This window comes from Crocuta crocuta, unplaced genomic scaffold, assembly GCF_008692635.1.
Source record: "Crocuta crocuta isolate KB4526 unplaced genomic scaffold, BGI_CrCroc_1.0 scaffold30, whole genome shotgun sequence".
Lineage (NCBI taxonomy): Eukaryota > Metazoa > Chordata > Mammalia > Carnivora > Hyaenidae > Crocuta > Crocuta crocuta.
The window spans coordinates 7,019,222-7,040,313 of NW_027528345.1; the positions used below are offsets into that span (position 1 = coordinate 7,019,222).

Sequence of the window (21,092 nt, forward strand, 5' to 3'; positions counted from 1 at the left end):
ATGGGAACAAAAGGAATAAGGGCTAAGATTTCCTATTGTACGATGTTTTCTTCACAATTTTATGATATGTACCTTCATTTTTAGGGTGATAAGAAGGCACCAATGAGAAAGAAAATAAAATATGACACACAAAAACCCAGCTTGTGTTTGCCAAATATAAAGAAGATTTGAACTGTGAAATATTAATTAAATTGTTTTATTAAGTAATCACTCCTAATTCAAAAATAGGTAGAATTATTTTCAAATTGTCAGAGGTACTTAAAGGAAGAGATATGAGGCCAAGTTTTCCTTTAACATATTTCACCAACAATTGGTACATATGAATTAATAGGTACTTGGAGAGTTTAGAAATCTTCTGCCTCATTAGGATAACTGCCCTTTTCCCTACAATTAAACATTAATAGAAGTCCCTTTGTTTAGGAGCTGCAATACATACGATGAGCAAGCTTTTATGCTTTGATATATGTGCCTCTAACCTCCAGTGGATTCTATCCCTTCAGTAGTTTTAAAAACAAGGCCTCAAATTCTTTGTTCCACCTTCCATTAAGAGGGGACATCTATGTTCCATTCCCTGAATCTGAGGAGATTTGTGACTTCTCAATCAATAGATGTAAATGTGTGTAAATGGTGCTGTGTGACTTCTGAGGCTAAGTCACAAGAGACATGGTAGCCTCTGCCTTGTCTCTTGAAAACTTGAGCTGCCATGTAAGAAGTCTCACGACTGTGACCACCCTGATGAGAGGCAAACATGTAGGTGCTCTGGTGGACAGTCCCCACTGACTCCAGCCTTGCAGACATCCCTGCCAAGGCACCAGCCATGCGAATGAGCTGTCTTGGATCCTCCAAACCTACTCTCTGCCAGATGACTACTGAGTGGCCCCCATCAACACCATGAGTAACATATAGATAACCCAAAATCACTCAAAAATACTGCCTTTCCTTCTCATCTCAATTATTATGGCTTATTTCATTTAAAAATTCCATTTCAATTGAAAGTTTTTAATTAGGAACTATATAAACAGAGAAAATTTCTCTTTCAAATCTGTTCACACCCATAAAATCATGATATAACAAAACAGTTGTTGTTTTGAGCTATTATGTTTTAAGGTAGTTTGTGCCCCAGCAATAGATAAGTGGAACGATCTCCTTAGGGGCTGCTTTTGGGGAAGGCTGTTCTGCCCTGAAATTATACATTCTTATTTTTGAAATTGCATTTTGTACAATATTGAATGTCTGGGGTTGAATGATGTCAAAACAGTCTTGCCAGTACTATATCTCACTTACCCCATGGCTTAAATTTGCTCTTTGACCACCAATTAAGAATCACGTGTGACTTCTGAATACCCAAGTATCTAACTAATGAATGGAATTCAACTGTTTGCTGGTTGGGAACTGTTTACACTGAAAGCAGCTGAAGCTCTAGGAAGGAAGGCAGCTCCGCAGGTTGATGCTGTCTGCAAACTGAGGGGGCACAGCTGTAGAGGAATGGCAGGGTGAGCTGCACCAGCCTCTCCCCAGCACTCACCTCCATGCTCTGCTCCACAGTGGCTGGGAGCCTCACCCAATAGCCTTTACATGCTCAGTAGCATTTTCTGTCTCTTCCATGGTGTCTGATACCCTCTGCCTTGAATTTTACTTATTCCTACATATTTATTTTCTTCTCCTCTACTAAACTGTAAGCTTCTGACGGTGGGCATTATGCTGTATTAACTTTATATCATTGGACACTGCATGCTGCCTTATGAGATAGACATTTGTTGACCAAATGGATGTTTCTTTCCTAAAATGACTGCAATGGCCAGAGGATAATGTTCTAGCTTTCAATTGCCAGCCTGTGGAACTTCTCTCCTTTTCCTTCATGATTTAGCATCAACGAATATTAGAGCTGGCTGGGAATTTAGAGAACATAAGCAGCTGGAGGAACTGAGAAAAGGGGCTGCTGGGTGAGCATGAGAGCTGGGATGCAAGCCCAGGTTTCCTGGCTCCACACAAGAGCTGCTGCCACCAGACTAGGCAGCCTCTTCGTCTCATTCATTTACCTGTTATCTCCAGCCTGGCAGCGGTGACAGTACACCATAAAGTAGTTGCTCAACAGATTCTCTGGAGAGTTCTGCATCTTTGACTATTGTCCAAAGTCCCTCAATTTTGCTTTTCCATCCCATCTCAATTATTGTAGTTATATGTGAAAATGAGCTATTAAAAGCTCATTTTCAAGTATTAGTTTTCAAGTAAGAACTTGATGGAAAAACATCTCCTTCAAATAAGTTGTTTTCCTAATGCTCTCATGCCCATATTATGTGCATTCATTGATAGAGCAGGTATTCATCACATATTTATCATTAGTAATGCAACAGATGATATTTCTTCCATTTATCATCATATGTTATCATTTGCTTTTTAAAATTTACTCAAAATTGGGGCGCCTGGGTGGCTTAGTCGGTTAAGCGTCCGACTTTCGCTTAGGTCATGATCTCGCGGTTTGTGGGTTCGAGCCCCGTGTCGGGCTCTGTGCTGACTGCCAGCTCAGAGCCTGGAGCCTGTTTCAGAGTCTGTGTCTCCCTCTCTCTGACCCTCCCCTGCTCACGCTGTCTCTCTCTCTTCTCTCCTAGAAATAAATAAAACATTTAAAAAAATTAAAAAAATAAATAAATAAGTAAAATTTACTCAAAATTATCATTTGCTTTCATTTATTTCTCAAAAATTTACTGCTGTGTTAGATGTGATTTTTAGTCATTCATTCATTTATCCATTCATTGAGCAAATACTTATGGGGGCCTCTATGTGCACCATCCTAGGAACTGGGGACAGAATGCTGAATGGGACAGGTGTGGTCCTGTCTTCACAGAGATTACAGCCTAACCTTGTCCTGGCTATCTTTGTTCTGCCCTTCTCTAATTCACCCTGAAATTCCCTGGGTGAGACGGGGTGGAAAAAGCACTTTCTCCCATCTCATCACATTCTTAGATTCCAGAACTCAGCCCTGGCTTCTGCTCAAAGTCAGTGTTCTCTCTTCTCCCCGCATTCCCACCCCCCTCACATGCAGTGTTTATTCATATCTCTGTGCAAGCCTATTCTCAAACTCTGGAATGTCCTAATCACTCTTCTCTGTCAGGAGGACACCCATTCATCTTTCAAGGTCTAGACCACATGTTTCTTGCTTATGAAGCTTTCCAGTCCTCAGCCACAGGAACCCATTTTCAAGTGTGCAGGAGCACCTAATTTCTTATTTAAGGGCACAACACCAGTCTAGAATATATATGAATGTAATTCAGATTAAAACACTAAGCTTAGAATACTAATATAAAACAGAAAAACTCAGAAGATATTTTTATTTTTTAAGTAATATATGCATGTTAAAAATTCAGTTGTGTGAAGTCCCAGCTTACTCTCTTCCCTAGAGGAAACTGTGATTATAAGTCTGTTGTAATCTTTTCCAAATGCATATTCTATGAATATATGAATAGGAATCCTAAAACTTTTGTGAGGAGGGACTGGACAGAATTATTTGAAGTTCATTTAGAAACATAAAAGCCAGTGAAGACACAAGAAAACTGTGTAAGAATAGTGAAAGATGATGTAGAGGAAGAAAAAAAAATTTTCTCAACTGTCTTAGGGTCCCTGGCTGAGCCTGAAAATTAAACTGGCAAAACTCTGACAAAGACAGATTTACAGGCAAAAAGCATGCAAATTTATTTAATGTCAGTTTCATGTGACATAAGAGTCCTCTTAAGAAAATGAAGACTGGGAGAAACAGTTAGATATGAATTGTTTTTGTTTTTTTTTAAAGAGACAGAGAGCATGAGTAGTGCAGAGGAGCAGTGTAAGGGAGAGAGGCAGAGAGAGAGAGAGAATCTTAAGCAGGCTCCACGCACAATGTGGATTCCGATGTGGGGCTCCATCCCACAACTATGAGATCATGACTTGAGCCAAAATCAGGAGTTGGATGCTCAATTGACTGAGCCACTGAGGTGCCTGTAGACCTGAGTATTTTTATGTATTTTTTTATTTTGATGAAGATTAGATAGGTGTAAAGAAACAGGATAATCAAAGAGTATGAGATAAATATAGTAAACTGGGGGAAACAGCAAGCCTGTTCATCAGAATTCTTCTTGAGATCCCTTTGTCTTCAGAGATAAGGATGCTTCTTTCTTTTGAGAGTAGGGAGGGCACCTCTCACTTGAGAGTCTTATGAGCTGTTTCAGTGGGAAAGGGCAAAGGAAGTTGAGAGTGACCATGACTCTGCTGTTTTCTCAAACTCCTTCAGTTCAAAATACTTAATATGCCAAGGTGCCATTTGCGGGGCTAGCATTTCCTAAACCCCATCAATAACATGCCTTTCCAGTTACCCTAATCACAGCTAATGCTTCCCATTTACCCTGAGCTGGGCATGGCTCTGAACACTCTACTTACATCAGTCCTTTAATCCTCACAACAACCTCGTAAGTTAGATATTGTTACTATCCTCCTTTTATGGATGAAGGTATTGAAGTAATTTGCTCAAGATCACAAAGTTGGTGAAGTCTGATCTAAACCTAGGCTTTTGGTTTCAGGAGCCCATGTCCTTAACCACAATGCCATTCTGTTCAAGATTATTAAGCTGGTCATAAAAAAGTATAGCAATAAAAAGTATGATATTGACATAGGAATAGATACACAGTTCACTGGAATAGAACAGAGTCCAGAAATAGATTCATGGTAAAGATGATATTCCAATTTAGTGGGAAAAGGTGGAATATTTTTAAATATTTTATTCATTTCTGAGAGAGAGAGAGAGAGAGAGACAGCATGAGCAGGGAAGGGTCAGAGAGAGAGGGAGACACAGAATCTGAAGCAGGATCCAGGTTCTGAGCTAGCAGTCATCACAGAGCCCGATGCAGGGCTTGAATCCACGAACCATGAGATCATGACCTGAGCTGAAGTCGGACACTTAACTGATTGAGCCACCTAGGTGCCCGAAAGGTGAAATATTTAATAAACGATGCCAACATACCTATTCCCTTAGCTATATCTTTAAGATTTAAAGTATGCACAATCTTTGACTTGGCAACTACATACTCAGAAATCCATCCCATACAAATAAACTACACACAAAAGTTAGGACACACAAAAGGGTGGTGGTTATAAAATCATTGTTTTTATTGGGAGGGTAAAAGAAAAGAATGAAATGAATACAAGCTAAATGTCTAACAAATAGGGTCATAATTAAATACAGTCCACACTTAGCAATAATACGCAATTATTTGAAAAATATGTCAGATCCATATTCACTGACCAGGAGAGATATCCTTGGGTAGATTGTTAGATAATTTTTTAACTTTATTTATTTATTTTGAGAAAGATTCTATTTATCATGAGGTGGGGCAGAGAGAGAGGAAGAGAGAGAGAGAGAATCCCCAACAGGCTCTGCACTATCAGTGCAGAGCACCATACAGGGCTGTAACTCACAAACTGTGATATTATGACCCGAACCAAAATCAAGAGTCAGGCAACTAACTGACTGAGCCACCCAGGTACCCCGTTAGATAATTTTCTAAAAGTTGAACAACAATGTGTGTCGCATGATTCCACGTTTGCCAAAGTAAAAGAAACCAAAAGCAAGCATGTGGCTTGTGTTTGCTGGAGAAAGTGTGGAAGGAAACACTCAAGCTGTTAACTCTACTACCTCAGGAAGTGAGACTGGAGGAATGGGAATAGGAAAAATAATGAAACCTTTGCATTTTTTATTTAAATGTTTTTGAGAAGATATTTGTAAATGACATTATCTGATAAAGGGTTAATATCCAAAGTCTATGAAGAACTTATCAAACTCAACCCCAAGAAAAAAATAAATAATCCAGTGAAGAAATTAGGCAGAAGACATGAATAGACATTTTTCCAGACAAGACATCCAGATGGCTAACAGACACATGAAAAGATGCTCAACATCACTCATCATTAGGGAAATACAAATCAAAACCACAATGAGATACCACCTTACACGTGTCAGAATGGCTAAAATTAACAACTCGGGAAACAACAGATGTTGGTGAGGATATGGAGAAAGTGGAACCCTCTTACACTGTTGGTGTGAATGCACACTAGAGCAGCTGCTCTGGAGAACAGTATGGAGGTTCCTCAAAAGTTAAAAATAGAACCACACTACAATCCAACAATTGCACTACTAGGTATTTACCCAAAAGATACAAAAATAGTGATTTGAAGGGCACATGCACCCCTATGTTTATGGCAACAGTATCAACAATAGCCAAATATTGGGAAGGGCCAAAATGTCCAGTGACTGATGAATGGATAAAGAAGATGTGGCATATATGTACAATGGAATATTACACAGCCATCAAAAGAATGAAATCTTGCCATTTGCAGCGATGTGGATGGAGCTAGAGTGTATTATGCTGAGCAAACTAAGTCAGAGAAAGATAAATACCATATGGTTTCATTCATATGTAGAATTTAAGAGACATATGTACCCATATGGAAAGGGGGAAAAAGAGGGAGAGAGAGAAACAAACCATAAGAGACTCTTAATGATAGAGAACAATCTTAGGACTGATGGAGAGAAGTGGGTGGAGGGGATGGGCTATATGGGTGATGGGTTTTAAGGAGGGCAGTTGTTAGGAGGAGCACTATGTATGTAACTGATGAATCACTAAATTCTACTCCTGAAACCAATATTATGCTATATAGTAACTAGAATTTAGATAAAAATTTGAAAAATAAAAAAATGCTTTTGATAATATTTAATTTGTTAGGAGCACATACTACTTTTGTAAGCTAAAACAACCTGTTCTTTGAGCACTCCAACCCTGGTGTATTTTTCATCTTTCTTTCATTATGCTGTTAATATTCTGTCATTATTTCCTCTTCCTGACTGAAGACAAATATTTTCATCTTGACAGCTCCAGCTCAAGAGTTACCCCATTATGAAGCTTTTTACACTTGCTGCACAGGTAGACTTTTTTCGCACTCCTATATTTGTTACTGTTACTTCAGCACCTAGCAGAGTTAACATGGTATTTGCTCCCTTTTCTGTCTGGCTTTTGCTCGAAAGTAAACCTATTAAAAATAGAGACTGTGTTTTACTTACTTAGTATCCACTGTGCCTGGCATAGAGTCAGGGCTTAATAAATGTTTGTTTAGTGAAGAGGCTAAATCTATGAAGGAGAGACCTTGTCTGGTAGAGTTCATGAGCCTATTTATGGCACTGTTCAAAAATAGCATTGTTCCAGTCAGCAGCCTTTTAAAAACTTGATGATTAAGGAAATTATAAACCCTCTTCTGCTGAACCTTAGTGAAAAAAAAAAATCCCTAGGATGGTTATATTTAAATTAGCCTTGAGAGGTTAAGCCCTCATATCAAGTATTTACATGTGTAATAAAAATAGATTTTTCCCCTAGTTCTGCCTTCACTCTTCTGCTACCAAACATAAACAAACATCGCTGACAGACCTAAAAGGCAGCAATAGGGAGGGAGTATATTATACCCACCTTTAAGGTTTACTTCTGTTTTTATTTCTCCAGTGAAAAATATTGCTTAAAAAATTGCTGTGTGGGGTGCCTGGGTGGCTCAGTTGGCTATAAGTGTCCAACTTCAGCTCAGGTCATGATCTCAGGGCTCATGAGTTTGAGCCCCGCGTCAGGCTCTTGCTGTCTGTCATTGTGGAACCTGCTTCAGTTCCTGTCTGCCTCTCTGCCCTGCCCCAGCTCGTGCTTTCTGTCTTGTCTCAAAAATAAATAAAAAACATAAAAAAAATTTTAGTTGCTATGAAAGTAATACCTAATCATTGTAAAAAAAAAAAAAGAATACATACTGCAGAAATTTATAAGGAAGAAAGTGAAACTCACCTGGAATCTTATTACACAGCAATTAATATAGTAAGCATTTAGCAATATGTATTTCAGGCTGTGTGTGTGTGTGCACCCATATCCACAAATATTTTTACAAAAAAGGATTGTATTAATCATACTATTTTGCAACCTGATTTTTTTCACTTAAAATAAATCTGGTCATTTTGCATATTAATAAGTATAGATCTGAATCATCTCTCTTAGTATGATTTCTTATCTGGATATATTATAAATTATTGAACTGATTTCCTACTAATGGACGTTTTGAGTTGTTTCTCATTTTTCACTGATATAAAAGCATGTCTTGGGATTGCTATCTTGAATTCTGCACTTGTCTAATTATTTTCCTAGGATGAATTCCTAATAGTGGAATTGCTAGGCCAAAAGGCACATACATTTTAAAGTTTAGGAAACATAATGCCAAATTTTTGTCCAGAAAATTTTCCAGTTTCTACTCTGTTCAACACTGTAGGCAAGTGCCTATTTTGCTACATTTAACCTATAGCACCGAGTTTTATCATTCTTGTTATTTTGTATTTCTTTGATTATGAGTGAGGTAAAATATTTTCTCAATGTTTTTCTTTGAACTTTGATTATGGCAGTGTGTGTGTGTGTGTGTGTGTGTAAAAAGTTTTTCATTTTTATGTGTTTAATCTGTCATATTTTTAAGGTATTGGCTTTTGAGATCATATTTAGAAAGGTGTATTTCATGACTATGATAAATTAATGCACCTATGTTTTCTATCATACCTTTATTGGGAGAGAGGCAGAGGGAGAAAGAGAGAGAATCCCAAGCAGGCTCCATGCTTAGAGTAGAGCCCAACACAGGGCTCGATCCCACAACCCTATGATCATGACCTGAGCTGAAATCAAGAGTTGGACCCTCCCTTTTTTTTAATATTTAAATCTTTGATCCGCCTGACAATTATTTTGGGGTAAGGTACAAAATAGAGTTCTAACTTACTTTTATACAAATTGGTTATCATACCCCCTTTAAAAATTAATTAACCCTTCTCCTGTTCAATTAAATTGTTATAGCAAATACTTCAATAGTGATTATACAAGTTGTTCTGCATACTTTGTGCATATGAACTCATTTAAACCTTGCCACCACATGGTGAAGTAGGTACTATTGTTATCCTCAATTTATTAACAAGGAAACCGAGGACAGAGAAGCTAAGAAACTTGCCCAAGATCATATGGCAAATAATTGCTGAAGCCAGATTGGAATCCAGGGACCTCAGGTTCAGAATCCACTCACCTAAACCTATGCTGCCTCAGTGAAACACCTCAAGACCCAGTCCTAACACTGCTTCCCCCATACCTTCTCTACTCTCCCTAGTGAGGAAAGCTTTCCCTCCTTTGACTTGAAATCTTCCTACTCACAGCATTTAAATTCCTTCTTGGCAGTAAAACTGCATGTGTACATGGCTCCTATTCCAAACAAATGCCACTTTCCTTGGTGGCAGGGACAGAGAATTAACTATATTTGCTCCAAATGCTGTGCTTTGCTCATAGAAGCATAAATGATTCCTTTCTCTATGATTAGTCTCTATTTTAATTGGAAAATGATATATTCTCATGGTAATAGCACAAGAGTAACACTGAAATATGTCTTTGTTTCTACAAATGCCCTCCAAAAGCATTTATTAGACATTTTTCTATTTAAATATAGGTATATGTATGTACATTTTATTACCTGTAAATAGGAATATTCTAAGTATCTTTTTTCAATTCATATATCTTGAACTTAGTTTAATATGTATACATAAAGCTCTAGCTCATTCTTTTTAATAAAGTTATAATATCCCATTGCAAGGATGAACCATAATTTATTTAACCAGTCCCCTATGGTGGGCATTTAGATTTCTTCCAAACTTTTGTTTTTACATTGGTAAAATGAACATTCTTATACATTTGTCTTTAAGGACATACGGGGGAATATATATATGATAAAGCTATAGCAGTAGAATTGCTAGTTCAAAGTATGTATGCATGATGAATTTTGATAGATAATGCCAAGCGAAACCATAGATTTTTGAAAGTTAGATAATATTTTAGAAGTTGCATAGTTGGCTTTCAATAGTGATTGAATACTGAAAGACTTTTGAAGAAAGAGCAATTTAAAAATGTATAGATGAAAACAAATACAATATATATGGAAAAAAGGCTTACAAATTGATTTGATATTTACTGCAAAATAAGATAAGCTGGGACTAAAATTAATAAAATGTAGAGTGGTAGCCAAGGTCAAAGATCACTGAAGACCCTGACATCGTATACTGGTTAGAAAGTGGCCTTAGAGTAGTTTAAATTAGGGCTTTAGAAATGTGACTTTCTGTGTTGAAATCCATGGTGTTCTCCTTCTTAGTTGTGTGACCTTGGGCAAATGTGCTTAACTTTTTGGGCCTCAGCTTCCTCATCTTTAAATGTGGGAGGAAATAATAGTGCTCAAGTCATAGAATCGTATGAGAATGAATGAATACATATGAAACACTTAGAGCAGGGTTGATACACTGTAGCTCTGTAACTCAGTCACTAGGTTAAATGTCATTTGAATGTTCGTAATAGGAGAAAAGATGATCAAATGAGCTAATTGGGAACATATTCACAGACTAGAAAGCTGAAATTCAACAGTGGGGTTAGGAATAGATAAAAAAGCATGTTTATCCATAGTGTTCATCTGACATAGCTGGAGAATTTTTGCCTTTGTTTTTCAGGAAACAGTTGTCAGTTGTTCTTGGCTCCACTTTAGAGGATGCACATGGCTCAATGCAGGATGAGACTGATTTTGGCAACTGAATGGAACACTGGAGTGTTCAGTTTTAAGGCTGATTTATGAAAAAACAATGGCAATAAGGCCATTGATTAAAACATCCTAATCCAACAATACAAGAAAATGATTGTTTAGAGTGTTGGATGTGATTTTTTACTCTTGAATGAACTGCTTTGTTCCATTCATGAGAATAGTAGGGATTTTAACAAACATTATTTAGTGTTTTCCATTGTTGAAGAACTTAAAGTTTGCATAATTTTATGTACTATTTAGTAAAGCTATTATAGAGAGCTATATTTGAGCCGCATATATGTACTTATATATGCTACACTATTCATGGTCCCTTTAATTTATATAATAATGATAACAATAATTCTGTATACTTGTATAGTACTTAAAATTCTTTTAGTTTCTAATGTTTGAGAGCTGGTTCAATTGTTTTTCATCATGGGTACAGATTAATCTCCTGAGAAAGATTGGAACATCAAACTTATTTAACATGAGGTTAAAGAAAAAAGTCTATTTTTCTGTAGTGAAGAAAATGCATTCAGGAGGTCATATAAAATTAATCCTTGTTGAAACGGTAATTTTATAATAACTTTAGCTAAAAAAGAAACCATGTGAGAGTCTGATAGCATTCAAATTCAAATTTCTGTAGGACACAAACTACATGAATCTCTTGTGGTGGGACTGGGGAGGGTCGGTCAGAGAACACAGTTATTTCTTACTTGATAACAAAATGCTATTTCTGCATTACTTTTATTGGTAAAATCTCTCAGGAAGAGACAAATTACTTTTCTACCAGCTAAAACAAAACAAGACGAAACCTTGCAATTTAATTCTTTCATTGCACAAACTGTAGGGTTCCAGATGGTGGTGCTGTTTTCATGAAGGAAAATATTCTATAAATCTTGTATTATTTTAAGAGGTAAATTATTATAATTGCTCCTTTATTTGCAAATTAAGCTATTAAAACAACAATACCATATGGATACAGTTTCTATTAACCTTAAAAAATTTACTGTTTCAATATGGGATTATTTTAATCTGTAGTGATTAATCAGTAATGTACTTAGCAAAAAGACAGTGGGATATTTATTTATAGTGACTAGTAATGTAATAATGTGCATCACTATCCTTTGTATTTGAAAAGCAAAATGCCCAGAAAATGCCCTTATCTTTGTAAAACACAGTGCTGCATTTATGAAGCTATAAAAACCTATAGAAAAGGTGCAAAATTCAAGACAAAAGCATGTCGAAGGTGGTTAAAATGGCAGTGCTATTCAAATGCAAACAAGGAAGCAGATGTTAAAGCCACACAATATGTAACTGCCAATAATGCTTTTTTACCTTAGATAACGCTTTATTGTTATTGTGTGTTGTGTTTTTCAGTTTGGCCTCCTTGGTGTGAAAGTCGTAAAGAGAGAAAAGTAAATGCTTGCATGTCTTTATTTTCAAAAGTCACTTCCCAAGAGGTGAAAATTTCTTTCTATAAAATTTCCTATATGAAATAATGCCTGAACTAATGTGGTTCTCTGAATACTTGTGGATGCTTAAGGGAAGAAATATCACCACATATTTACTTAAATTAGATAAAAGCCAAATGTTTCTTGGGAAAGATCTGCAGCAGTTCTGTGAATCTGGGCAAGGGCTAGTGTCTAGTGTGGAATTTGTTATCCTGGCAGAAGAAAACCATATAAACATGATTGAATGGAACACTTGCTGTAGGAAAATCAGCCATTCCCTATCCAGACATTAGATTCCCCATGCCCTTCCTTCAGTCAAAATGTCCTGAAAGTTTTGGAACTATTTTCTGTGTTTAGAGGAATAGACAGTATGGTGGACACAGAGAGGAATCCAAAGACTTGGTTTCTAGAATCTCATCAACTACTACCTTTTGGTCTTGGGCAAGGTGCCTTACTTGTCTGAGCTGTTCTTACAAATAAATAAAAAGTTTGGACTGGAATATAGATGACCTCTAAGGCCACTTCCAAATCTATAATTCTAAGTCAAAGACATTAATAGAAATGTAAATTTATTAATTATATGTTAATTACACACATTAAACATATATTTAAATAATAAGCAAAGTCTATTATTTCCCAAAACAGGAAGGGGATAGAGTGGTTACTGGCTTGCTTAATTTAGCTGTCAGTGACCTTATCAAGAACATTTTTTATCTTTCTGCTCTGTCATCTTCACTATCTTGGCTTTTCTCCTTAGGCTTGTTCTTCACATGGTTGCAAAATGACTGCTATAGTTTCTAGGTGACATGTAGGCATGACCTCATCACACAGAAGAGGAGCCATTCCATTCTGTGACCTCTTGTCATTAAGAGGGCAAATCTTTCCATAAAGCACCCCTATTTCCACCCCTGCAGACCTGCTTTCACATATCGTATATCATTAGCCAAAATTATATATCACATGTCCATGCCTAAACCATGACTGGCTTAGACCAATAAAAACTTCACTTTCTGGGGGAAGAAAGGACTAGATATCCATATTTCGATGAAATTAGGGTTTATTAAACAGGAAAGAACTGAAGGAGGGAATGACAGGTAGGCAATCAACAGGGCCAGCCACACTGCTAAATAGGGTTTGTTTGATGTCATCACGTCTATAGACTAAGATCAGAAATATATTGCATGGGTAGAAATATCCTGTACCCGTAATAGATACCATTAATCAATAATGGTGTGACTGTTTAATGAGTCACATATTCAACATCACATGTTAATTTAGGGCTGGGGCAAGAATAATAACTCCACCCCACCACCTTTTGGTCTTAAATTGCCAACATGATGCCCCATTATTCTACAAACATAGATATTCTCCTATATAATTACAATATGTCCATCAAAATCAGGAAATTATAACACTGATACATTACTACCACTGAGTTCTCAGAAACGATTCAAGTTTATCTGTTGTTCCAACAACATTCTTTTTTTTTTTTTTTTTTTAATGTTTTTATTTATTTCTAGGAGAGAGAGAGAGACAGCGTGAGCAGGGGAGGGTCAGAGAGAGAGGGAGGCACAGACTGAAACAGGCTCCAGGCTCTGAGCTGGCAGTCAGCGCAGAGCCCGACGCGGGGCTCAAACCCACGAACCGCGAGATCATGACCTAAGCGAAAGTCGGACGCTTAACCGACTAAGCCACCCAGGCGCCCCCCAACAACATTCTTTAAAGTTTTAAGATCCAGTTCAAGATTGTGTGTTGCATTTAGTTGTGTCTTTCAATTTGGAACAGTATTCCTCAGTCTTTCTTTGACTTTCATGACTTGAAACTTTTTGAAGTTTGTAGGCCAGTTATTTTGTACAATATTTTTCAATATGGGTTTGTCTGATGTTGCCTCATGGTTAGATCCAGGTGATGCATTTTTGGGGCAGGATTCTTTCTTTTTTTAAAAAAAATATTTATTTATTTTGAGAGAGCGTGAAAGAAAGAGAGGGAGAGAGAGCGCAAGCAGCAGAGGACCAGAGGGAGAGAGAAAGAGAGTCCTAAGCAGGTTCCATGCTATCAGCACAGAGGCAGATGCAGGGCTTGAACTCACAAACTGTGAGATCATGACGAGCTTAAATCAAGAGTCAGACACTTAACCAACTGAGCCACACAGGTGCCCCTTGGCAGGATTATCATAAAAATAATGCTATAAATCTGATAGAGAGAGAGAGAGCAAGTGAGTGCTTGATTGTAGGTAATTCTTAAAGTTTCATATAATTTTGTATCCAAAGCTTAAAGAGAAAAGCAGTTGCTCATTAGTTGTGCCCATATTAGTGGTATATATTATATCCATAGTTGGTCAAAATTTCTGAGCTTCCCAAGAGAAAACTGACTAGCAAGAGAAATAAAAACAAGTATATACATTTCTCTTCTATGAGAAGATTGTGACACATAACCTTTTTCAAAAGGGGTATTGAAAAATACACTCATTGAAGTGGTGAAAAGGTAGAAATAGTAATATATCTATATGTAAATTTATGTTTTTTCTGAGTAGTACTTAGCACACAGTAGACTCCCAGTAAATATTTGTCAAATAACATTATATTTTAGGGTAGAGGATGATGAAAAACATGTGGTGAGCATCAAATCAAAAGAAACAGGAATAGAAAAAAATTGCTGTAGCAGAGATCAAGGAGTAGAAGGAATAGATGACGTGTTCCTATCCAAACTAAGGCATGATATTACAGAAATGATGAAGAGAATAGGATACACTTTTTAAGCTTCTCTTGCTAACCAGTTTTGTCTCTTGGGAGACTCCAAAGACCATCCTAGCCTGAATTCTGACCAGGAAAAAGGAACCTGTGATGCAACCAGAACCTTGTGAGAAAGCAGTTGCACCATCTCAAAGTTTTCATAATCAAATAAGGGGTTGCTCTACATGGGTAGTTGGAATGCACATGAAGCTTGAGGAAAGTAGATTTCATTGTCTTCAAAAAAATTCATCATCTGAGACATGTCAAAAATAAGGTAGACTCTGACAAAGTGAAATGTTCCCTAGGAGTGTTCAACCTTGTGGGTTTAAAAAAAATTTTTTTTAATGCTTATTTATTTTTGAAAGACAGAGAGAGAGTGAGTGTGAGCAGGGGAGGGGCAGAGAGAGAGGGAGACACAGAATCCGGAGCAGGCTCCAGGCTCTGAACTGTCAGCACAGGGCCTGACGCGGGGCTTGAACCCACGAACCATGAGATCAGGACCTGCGCTGAAGTCAGACACCTATCCGACTGAGCCATCCAGGTGCCCCTAACCTTGCATTTTATAGAAGGATGTCAAACTGATCATATTTAGGAACATCAAGGCCAAGTGACTGGGGAGAGTTACTAAGGAGAGCATTAGCAGAATTGTGGAATCTAGTAGAAAAGCCCACAAAGGGGCAGGTTCCTGGTTAGCAACACCATTCTCTAGGGAAAGAAGAGAATAAGAATTTACTTATCAGAATTCAAGCAAAGTTCTGCTTTGGAATCAGAATTATTTACTCATAGAATGAGATGTGTATACAGAAGGAAAATTAATTTTTGTTGAAGAGCAATGTTACAGAAGAGATTTTGATCAATTGGAAAACTGGTCATCAGCAAAGAATCAGTAAATCCTGGGTTATGGGATTTTACTGGAGCTTGTCCCCCAAATCCTAAGGTATTCCTACTTTCGTAGTGAGACACAGTATTAAAGAATCATGACAAGGTGTATTCATGGGTCACTACATACCTTTCCTTCACAGTTCTCTGACCTTTTCAACCAGAGCTGGAAGAAAGCAAAGGGATCACAGCTGAATGGTATCACATTATCCCAGCCAAACCCAGCAGGCCCCTTTCCCAGCTCCCAGGCTGTTGTGTGACAACACTTAGTTAACTCTAGTGGATCATAGATCTAAATGTAAAAGCTGAAGTTATAAAACCCCTAAAGCAAAACAAGAATAAATCTTCATGACTTTGGGTTAGGCAATGACTTCTCAGATACAACACCAAAAGTACATATCTTAGATGACTGATAAATTGGACTTCATAAAAATTAAAAGTATTCATGCTTCAAAGGACAATTAAAGGACAACCACAGTGGGAGAAAATATTTGAAAGTCATATATCTAATAAGACCCTTGTATCTAGAATATAAAAAGAACCCTTACAATTTAATAATAATTTTAAAAATAACCCAATTTAAAAATAGTCAAAGGGCTGGAATAGACATTTCTCCAAAGGAGATACATGAATGGCGAATAAGCACATGAAAAGATCTTATCATTACTCACAAGGGAAATACAAATCAAAACCACAGTTAAGACACCACTTCAAATGTACTAGAATGTCTATAATAAAAAAGACAGACATAACAGATCTTGATAAGGATATGAAGAAATTAGAACCCTTGCACACTGCTGATGGGGATATAAAATGGTGTAGCCACTTTGGAAGATGAAGGAGCAGAGGGTAGAGTAGGATTTGACTGTTAATGGATGAAAAGTTTCTTTCAGGAGCAATGAAATGTTCTAAAATTAGGTGGTAGTGATGACAACACAACTCTGAAAGTATACTAAAGCCATTGGATTGTACACCCTAAATGAGTGCACTTGGTAGTATATAAATTATATAATAATAAAATTTAACATATATGCAACCATATATGTATACATGTGTATATGCACATACACATATACATATATATAAACTCTAAAGTAGCATGGAGTTCCTGTGATAATTCCTTGGCATTATAGCATGCAGCATGATCTGGGAGCTGCCCCACACATAACATATTATAGGAAGGTGTGATTTCTATGAGAAGGAAACGTAAAAATATGCAAAACAGTAATCTGACTTTTCAAGTATCTGGTTTTGAGGCAGGTGCTTTGGATAGGACTGGGATCAATATTATCCTTTACTGGAACAAAAGTTATAAGACCAAAGGGTCCCTCCATCTAGGATGACATATTCTGAAATAAAATGTCCATCTAAGGGTCTGTTTTCATTGCTCTCAATATTTCAGGTAAATTTATAAAAAGTGTATAATCTTTGCTTTCTGAGCACAAGCGTCTTTATACGTATTAGACCTGCTTTCTAACCATGGTTCAAATCATATGCAGTTTACTTTTGGCCAACTTGCTTTATCCATCTCTAAGAGAAGTATGTTAGAGATTTCCACTATAATTGGGAGTTTTTGACATCTCTTTGCATGCCCACCAGTCTTTCCCTTATTTACAAATGCTGTAATGTTAGAATCATAATGGATTTATGACTGCTCTATCCTCTTTGTGAATGGTTCTTTCTACTAATGTGAAATATCCCTTGTTCTTCTCCTTGGTACATTGCATCTTGAATGCTATTTTGCTTGATATGAATGTTGCTGTACTTGCTTTCTATTTCTTAGCACTTGCCTGGAAAATGACTTTATTTTCCCTTTCTGTTTCAGATGTGTCTCTTACAAATAACATGTAGTTGAGGTCTCTTTATTTTATTTCACTTTATTTTAGACCAGTCTGAGAATCTCTGCTTTTTAATGAAGGAATTCAATCCATTTAGATTATTATGATTATTATACTCCTATCTGCCCTACTATTTTATTATTTATTTTTTGTACTAGTTTCATACTTATACAATACTTGTGAAAATAGTCCAAAGGACTCCGATATAGAATACTTATAAGAATAGTCCAGAGGACTCCAATATACTTTTCTTTTTTTTTTTCCAATATACTTTTCACCCAGATTCACCATCTGTTAATATTTTACTACATTCTTTATCATTCTCTCTCTTGATATATACACAGACCTATGTCATAGGTATGTATTATATAGTCATATATACATAGTTATATTTCATTTATGAGCCATTTGAGAGTACACTGCAAAGATCATATCCCTTTTATTCCTGTATACTTCAGTGTGAATATTCTAAGAAAAAGAAAATTATCCTACAGATCACGGTACCATTATTAAAATAAGGATATTAAACATTGTTGTTACTATTCTCTAATCTACAATCCATCTGCAAACTTTTCCCAGTAATATGCTTATGGCAATTTTTCTTCCACCCCTGCTTCCATTCCAGGATTGTGCATTGCATTTAGTTGTCATGTTTCTTTAATATTCTTTAATTCAGAACATTTCTTTAGGCTTTCTTTTATTTTCATGATTTTGACATTTTATTTATTTTTAAAAATTATTTATTGAGGAGAGAGAATGTGTGTGCACACACAAACATGGGGGAGGGTCAGCTAGAGTGGGGGAGAGAGGATCCCAAGCAGGCTCTGCACTGCCAGCTCAGAGCCCCACATGGGGCTTGAACTCATGAACCATGAGATCATGACCTGAGTTGAAACCAAGAGTTGGATGCTTAACTGACTGAGTCACTCAGGCGCCTCAATTTTGACATTTTGAAGAGCATTAGCCAGTTATATCCTAGAATGTACCTCCATTTGGGTTTCCTATCATCTTGTTTTGTGGGTTTTGTATTTTCATTGCTTGTTTGCTCTTCTTCCTGGTCTTTTATTCAATTGTTGAAGTTTTATGTTTCTTTGTTTGGTTTGGTTTCAGTTACAGTTAGTTTCTCTAGCTGCTTGGAAGTTACAAAATCTATTTCTACTTTTCTTACTTTTATATGTGTAATATGCCTATTCAGCATTTTTTTAAATTTTTTTTAATGTTTTATTTATTTCTAGGAGAGAGAGAGAGACAGCGTGAGCAGGGGAGGGTCAGAGAGAGAGGGAGTCACAGACTGAAACAGGCTCCAGGCTCCGAGCTGGCAGTCAGCACAGGGCCCGACGCGGGGCTCGAACCCACGAACCGCGAGATCATGACCTAAGCGAAAGTCGGACGCCCAACCGACTAAGCCACCCAGGCGCCCCTATTCAGCATATTTTTAATCTATATCTGGAATGATGCGGCATTTAACTTCGCCCTAAGATGAGATGAACTTTCATTTACTAGTTTCCTCTGCTCCTGCACTGAGATCATTTGGGATTTTAATTTCTGATGGTTATTTTTTTATTGCTCCTCCAACAATTATTAAGGTTTAAGTATAATTTATTTTGGTTTCTTAACACATCCCCCCTTTCTTGTTTTATCTATCCTATAGGTCTTCTCCTTGGGTTTATTTTTAATTGTTTGAAAGTACATTCTTTACTAATTTTTTTCAGAAATGGTTTATGGTTGATAAATTTTTTGAATCTTTGCATTTACAAAAATGTCTTTGCTTTCAAAGTGGAGTTATACTTGGACTAGGTCAAAATTTGGGGACCAATTGTTTTCCTTAGAACTTTGAAGTTGTTATAATTCCTCTTGGTTTCAGTATTATTGATGAGGTCTGATGTTAATTATCTTTGTCCTATGTAGGTTATCTGGTTTTTACCCTCTAAAGCCTCTATTTATTTTTTTTAAGTAAGCTAGTTCTACGTCCAGCATGGGACTTGAACTCACAACCCCGAGATCAAGAGTTGCATGCTCCATCGACTGAGCCAACCAGGTGCACGAACTCTCTAGAGAATTTAGAATGCCCTCTTTATTATTTTTGTTCTGAAATTTGACAAGAATGGATCTAGATATAAATTCTTTCTTCATTTATCCTGCTTAAAACCCATTACAGGGGCACCTGGGTGGCTTAGTCGGTTAAGCGTCCGACTTTCGCTTGGGTCATGATCTCGCGGTTCGTGGGTTCGAGCCTCGCGTCGGGCTCTGTGCTGACTGCCGGCTCAGAGCCTGGAGCCTGTTTCAGTCTGTGACACCCTCTCTCTCTGACCCTCCCCTGCTCACACTGTCTCTCTCTCTCTCTCCTTGAAATAAATAAATTTAAAAAAACATTTAAAAAAAACCCCGTTACATACCAATATGAATTTTTGTTCCAGAGAAATTTTATTTTACTAATTCCTCAATTATTTCCTCTCTTATATTCTCTGTTCTCTTTCTGGAGCCCCTATTAAATGGCTATGGGAACCTGTGACTCAATCTTTATGTTCTGTTAACTTTTCTTTCATATTCTCTTTGTCTTTTCTCACTATGTTTTTTTTAAAGTTTATTCTTTTATTTTGAGAGAGATAGAGAGAGCATGTCAGCAAGTGAAGGAGGGGCAGAGAGAGAGAATCCTAGGTAGGCTCTGCACCATCAGTGCAGAGCCTGATGCAGCGTGGAGCCTGAGTCCATGAACCACAAGATCACAACTTGATCCGAAGTCAGATGTTCAACAGACTCAGCACCCAGGTGCCCCTCCCACTATGTTTTGAGACAGTTTCTCAGCTTGGTATTTCAAAATGCTACTCATTATGTGTCCATTCTACTATTAACTCCCAAACTGATCCTTTCATTTTAATTATCAAAATTTTTATTTCTACAATATTCAGTTAATTAACTGTTTTAGTTACAGAATCCTACACCTTTCCAGAGATGTTTTTACACTTATTCTGAAACCTTGTGAAGTCTCTTACATCTTATTCTTCAAAATTCTATATTTGTTGAATTTTGGTCTTTGTTGCAAGGTGTTAACTTTTCCTCAAATGTTTGCATAATCTTGGTTGTTCGTCTTTTGAGAATCAGTACCTTTGTCGGTTCTGTTCAAACATTGCATGGGACAGACAAGATGTGCTTGGGGTTCAGGTTGGTGCTGGTAGCCTGTCTTCTCCCACCCCTAGAGGCCACTCTTTTTGGTTTCTTCCCCTGCTTCTCCAGCTCCAGGGCATAGCTTTCTGATTTAGTCAATAGGTTGATACTACTACTTTTGCCCTGATTTTGTACAGTTCCCTATACCTTTCAGAGCCTGCCTTGGCTTGCCCACTGCCCCTTTCCCGTTATTGGCTGAAATTTCCTGAGACAAGAGGAGAATTGGATGATGAGGTCTTTGTTCCCCTCAGATTCATTGTTGTTGTTGTTTTAGCATGTTTTAGGAACTCAGGGAGTTACAAATCTCCACAAATTTGAGGAAAAAGAGAAAGTATGTTTAACCAAGAAAGTTGGGATCCTACCTCAGACTATATAGTGCTGACTTCTTTAGC

At 37.1% G+C, this 21,092-nt stretch overlaps 1 protein-coding gene across 1 annotated transcript in view; it reads left to right on the forward strand.

The window, feature by feature from the left end:
- LOC144222953 (uncharacterized) overlaps positions 1-12,134 on the forward strand; it is a 125,113-nt gene extending 112,979 nt beyond the window's left edge. The window contains exons 4-5 of the mRNA XM_077753661.1: positions 6,897-6,947; positions 12,013-12,134. Coding sequence (XP_077609787.1) covers positions 6,897-6,947; positions 12,013-12,134 — 173 coding nt within the window. The remainder of the gene's footprint in view (positions 1-6,896; positions 6,948-12,012) is intronic.
- The last annotated feature ends 8,958 nt before the right edge of the window (positions 12,135-21,092 follow it).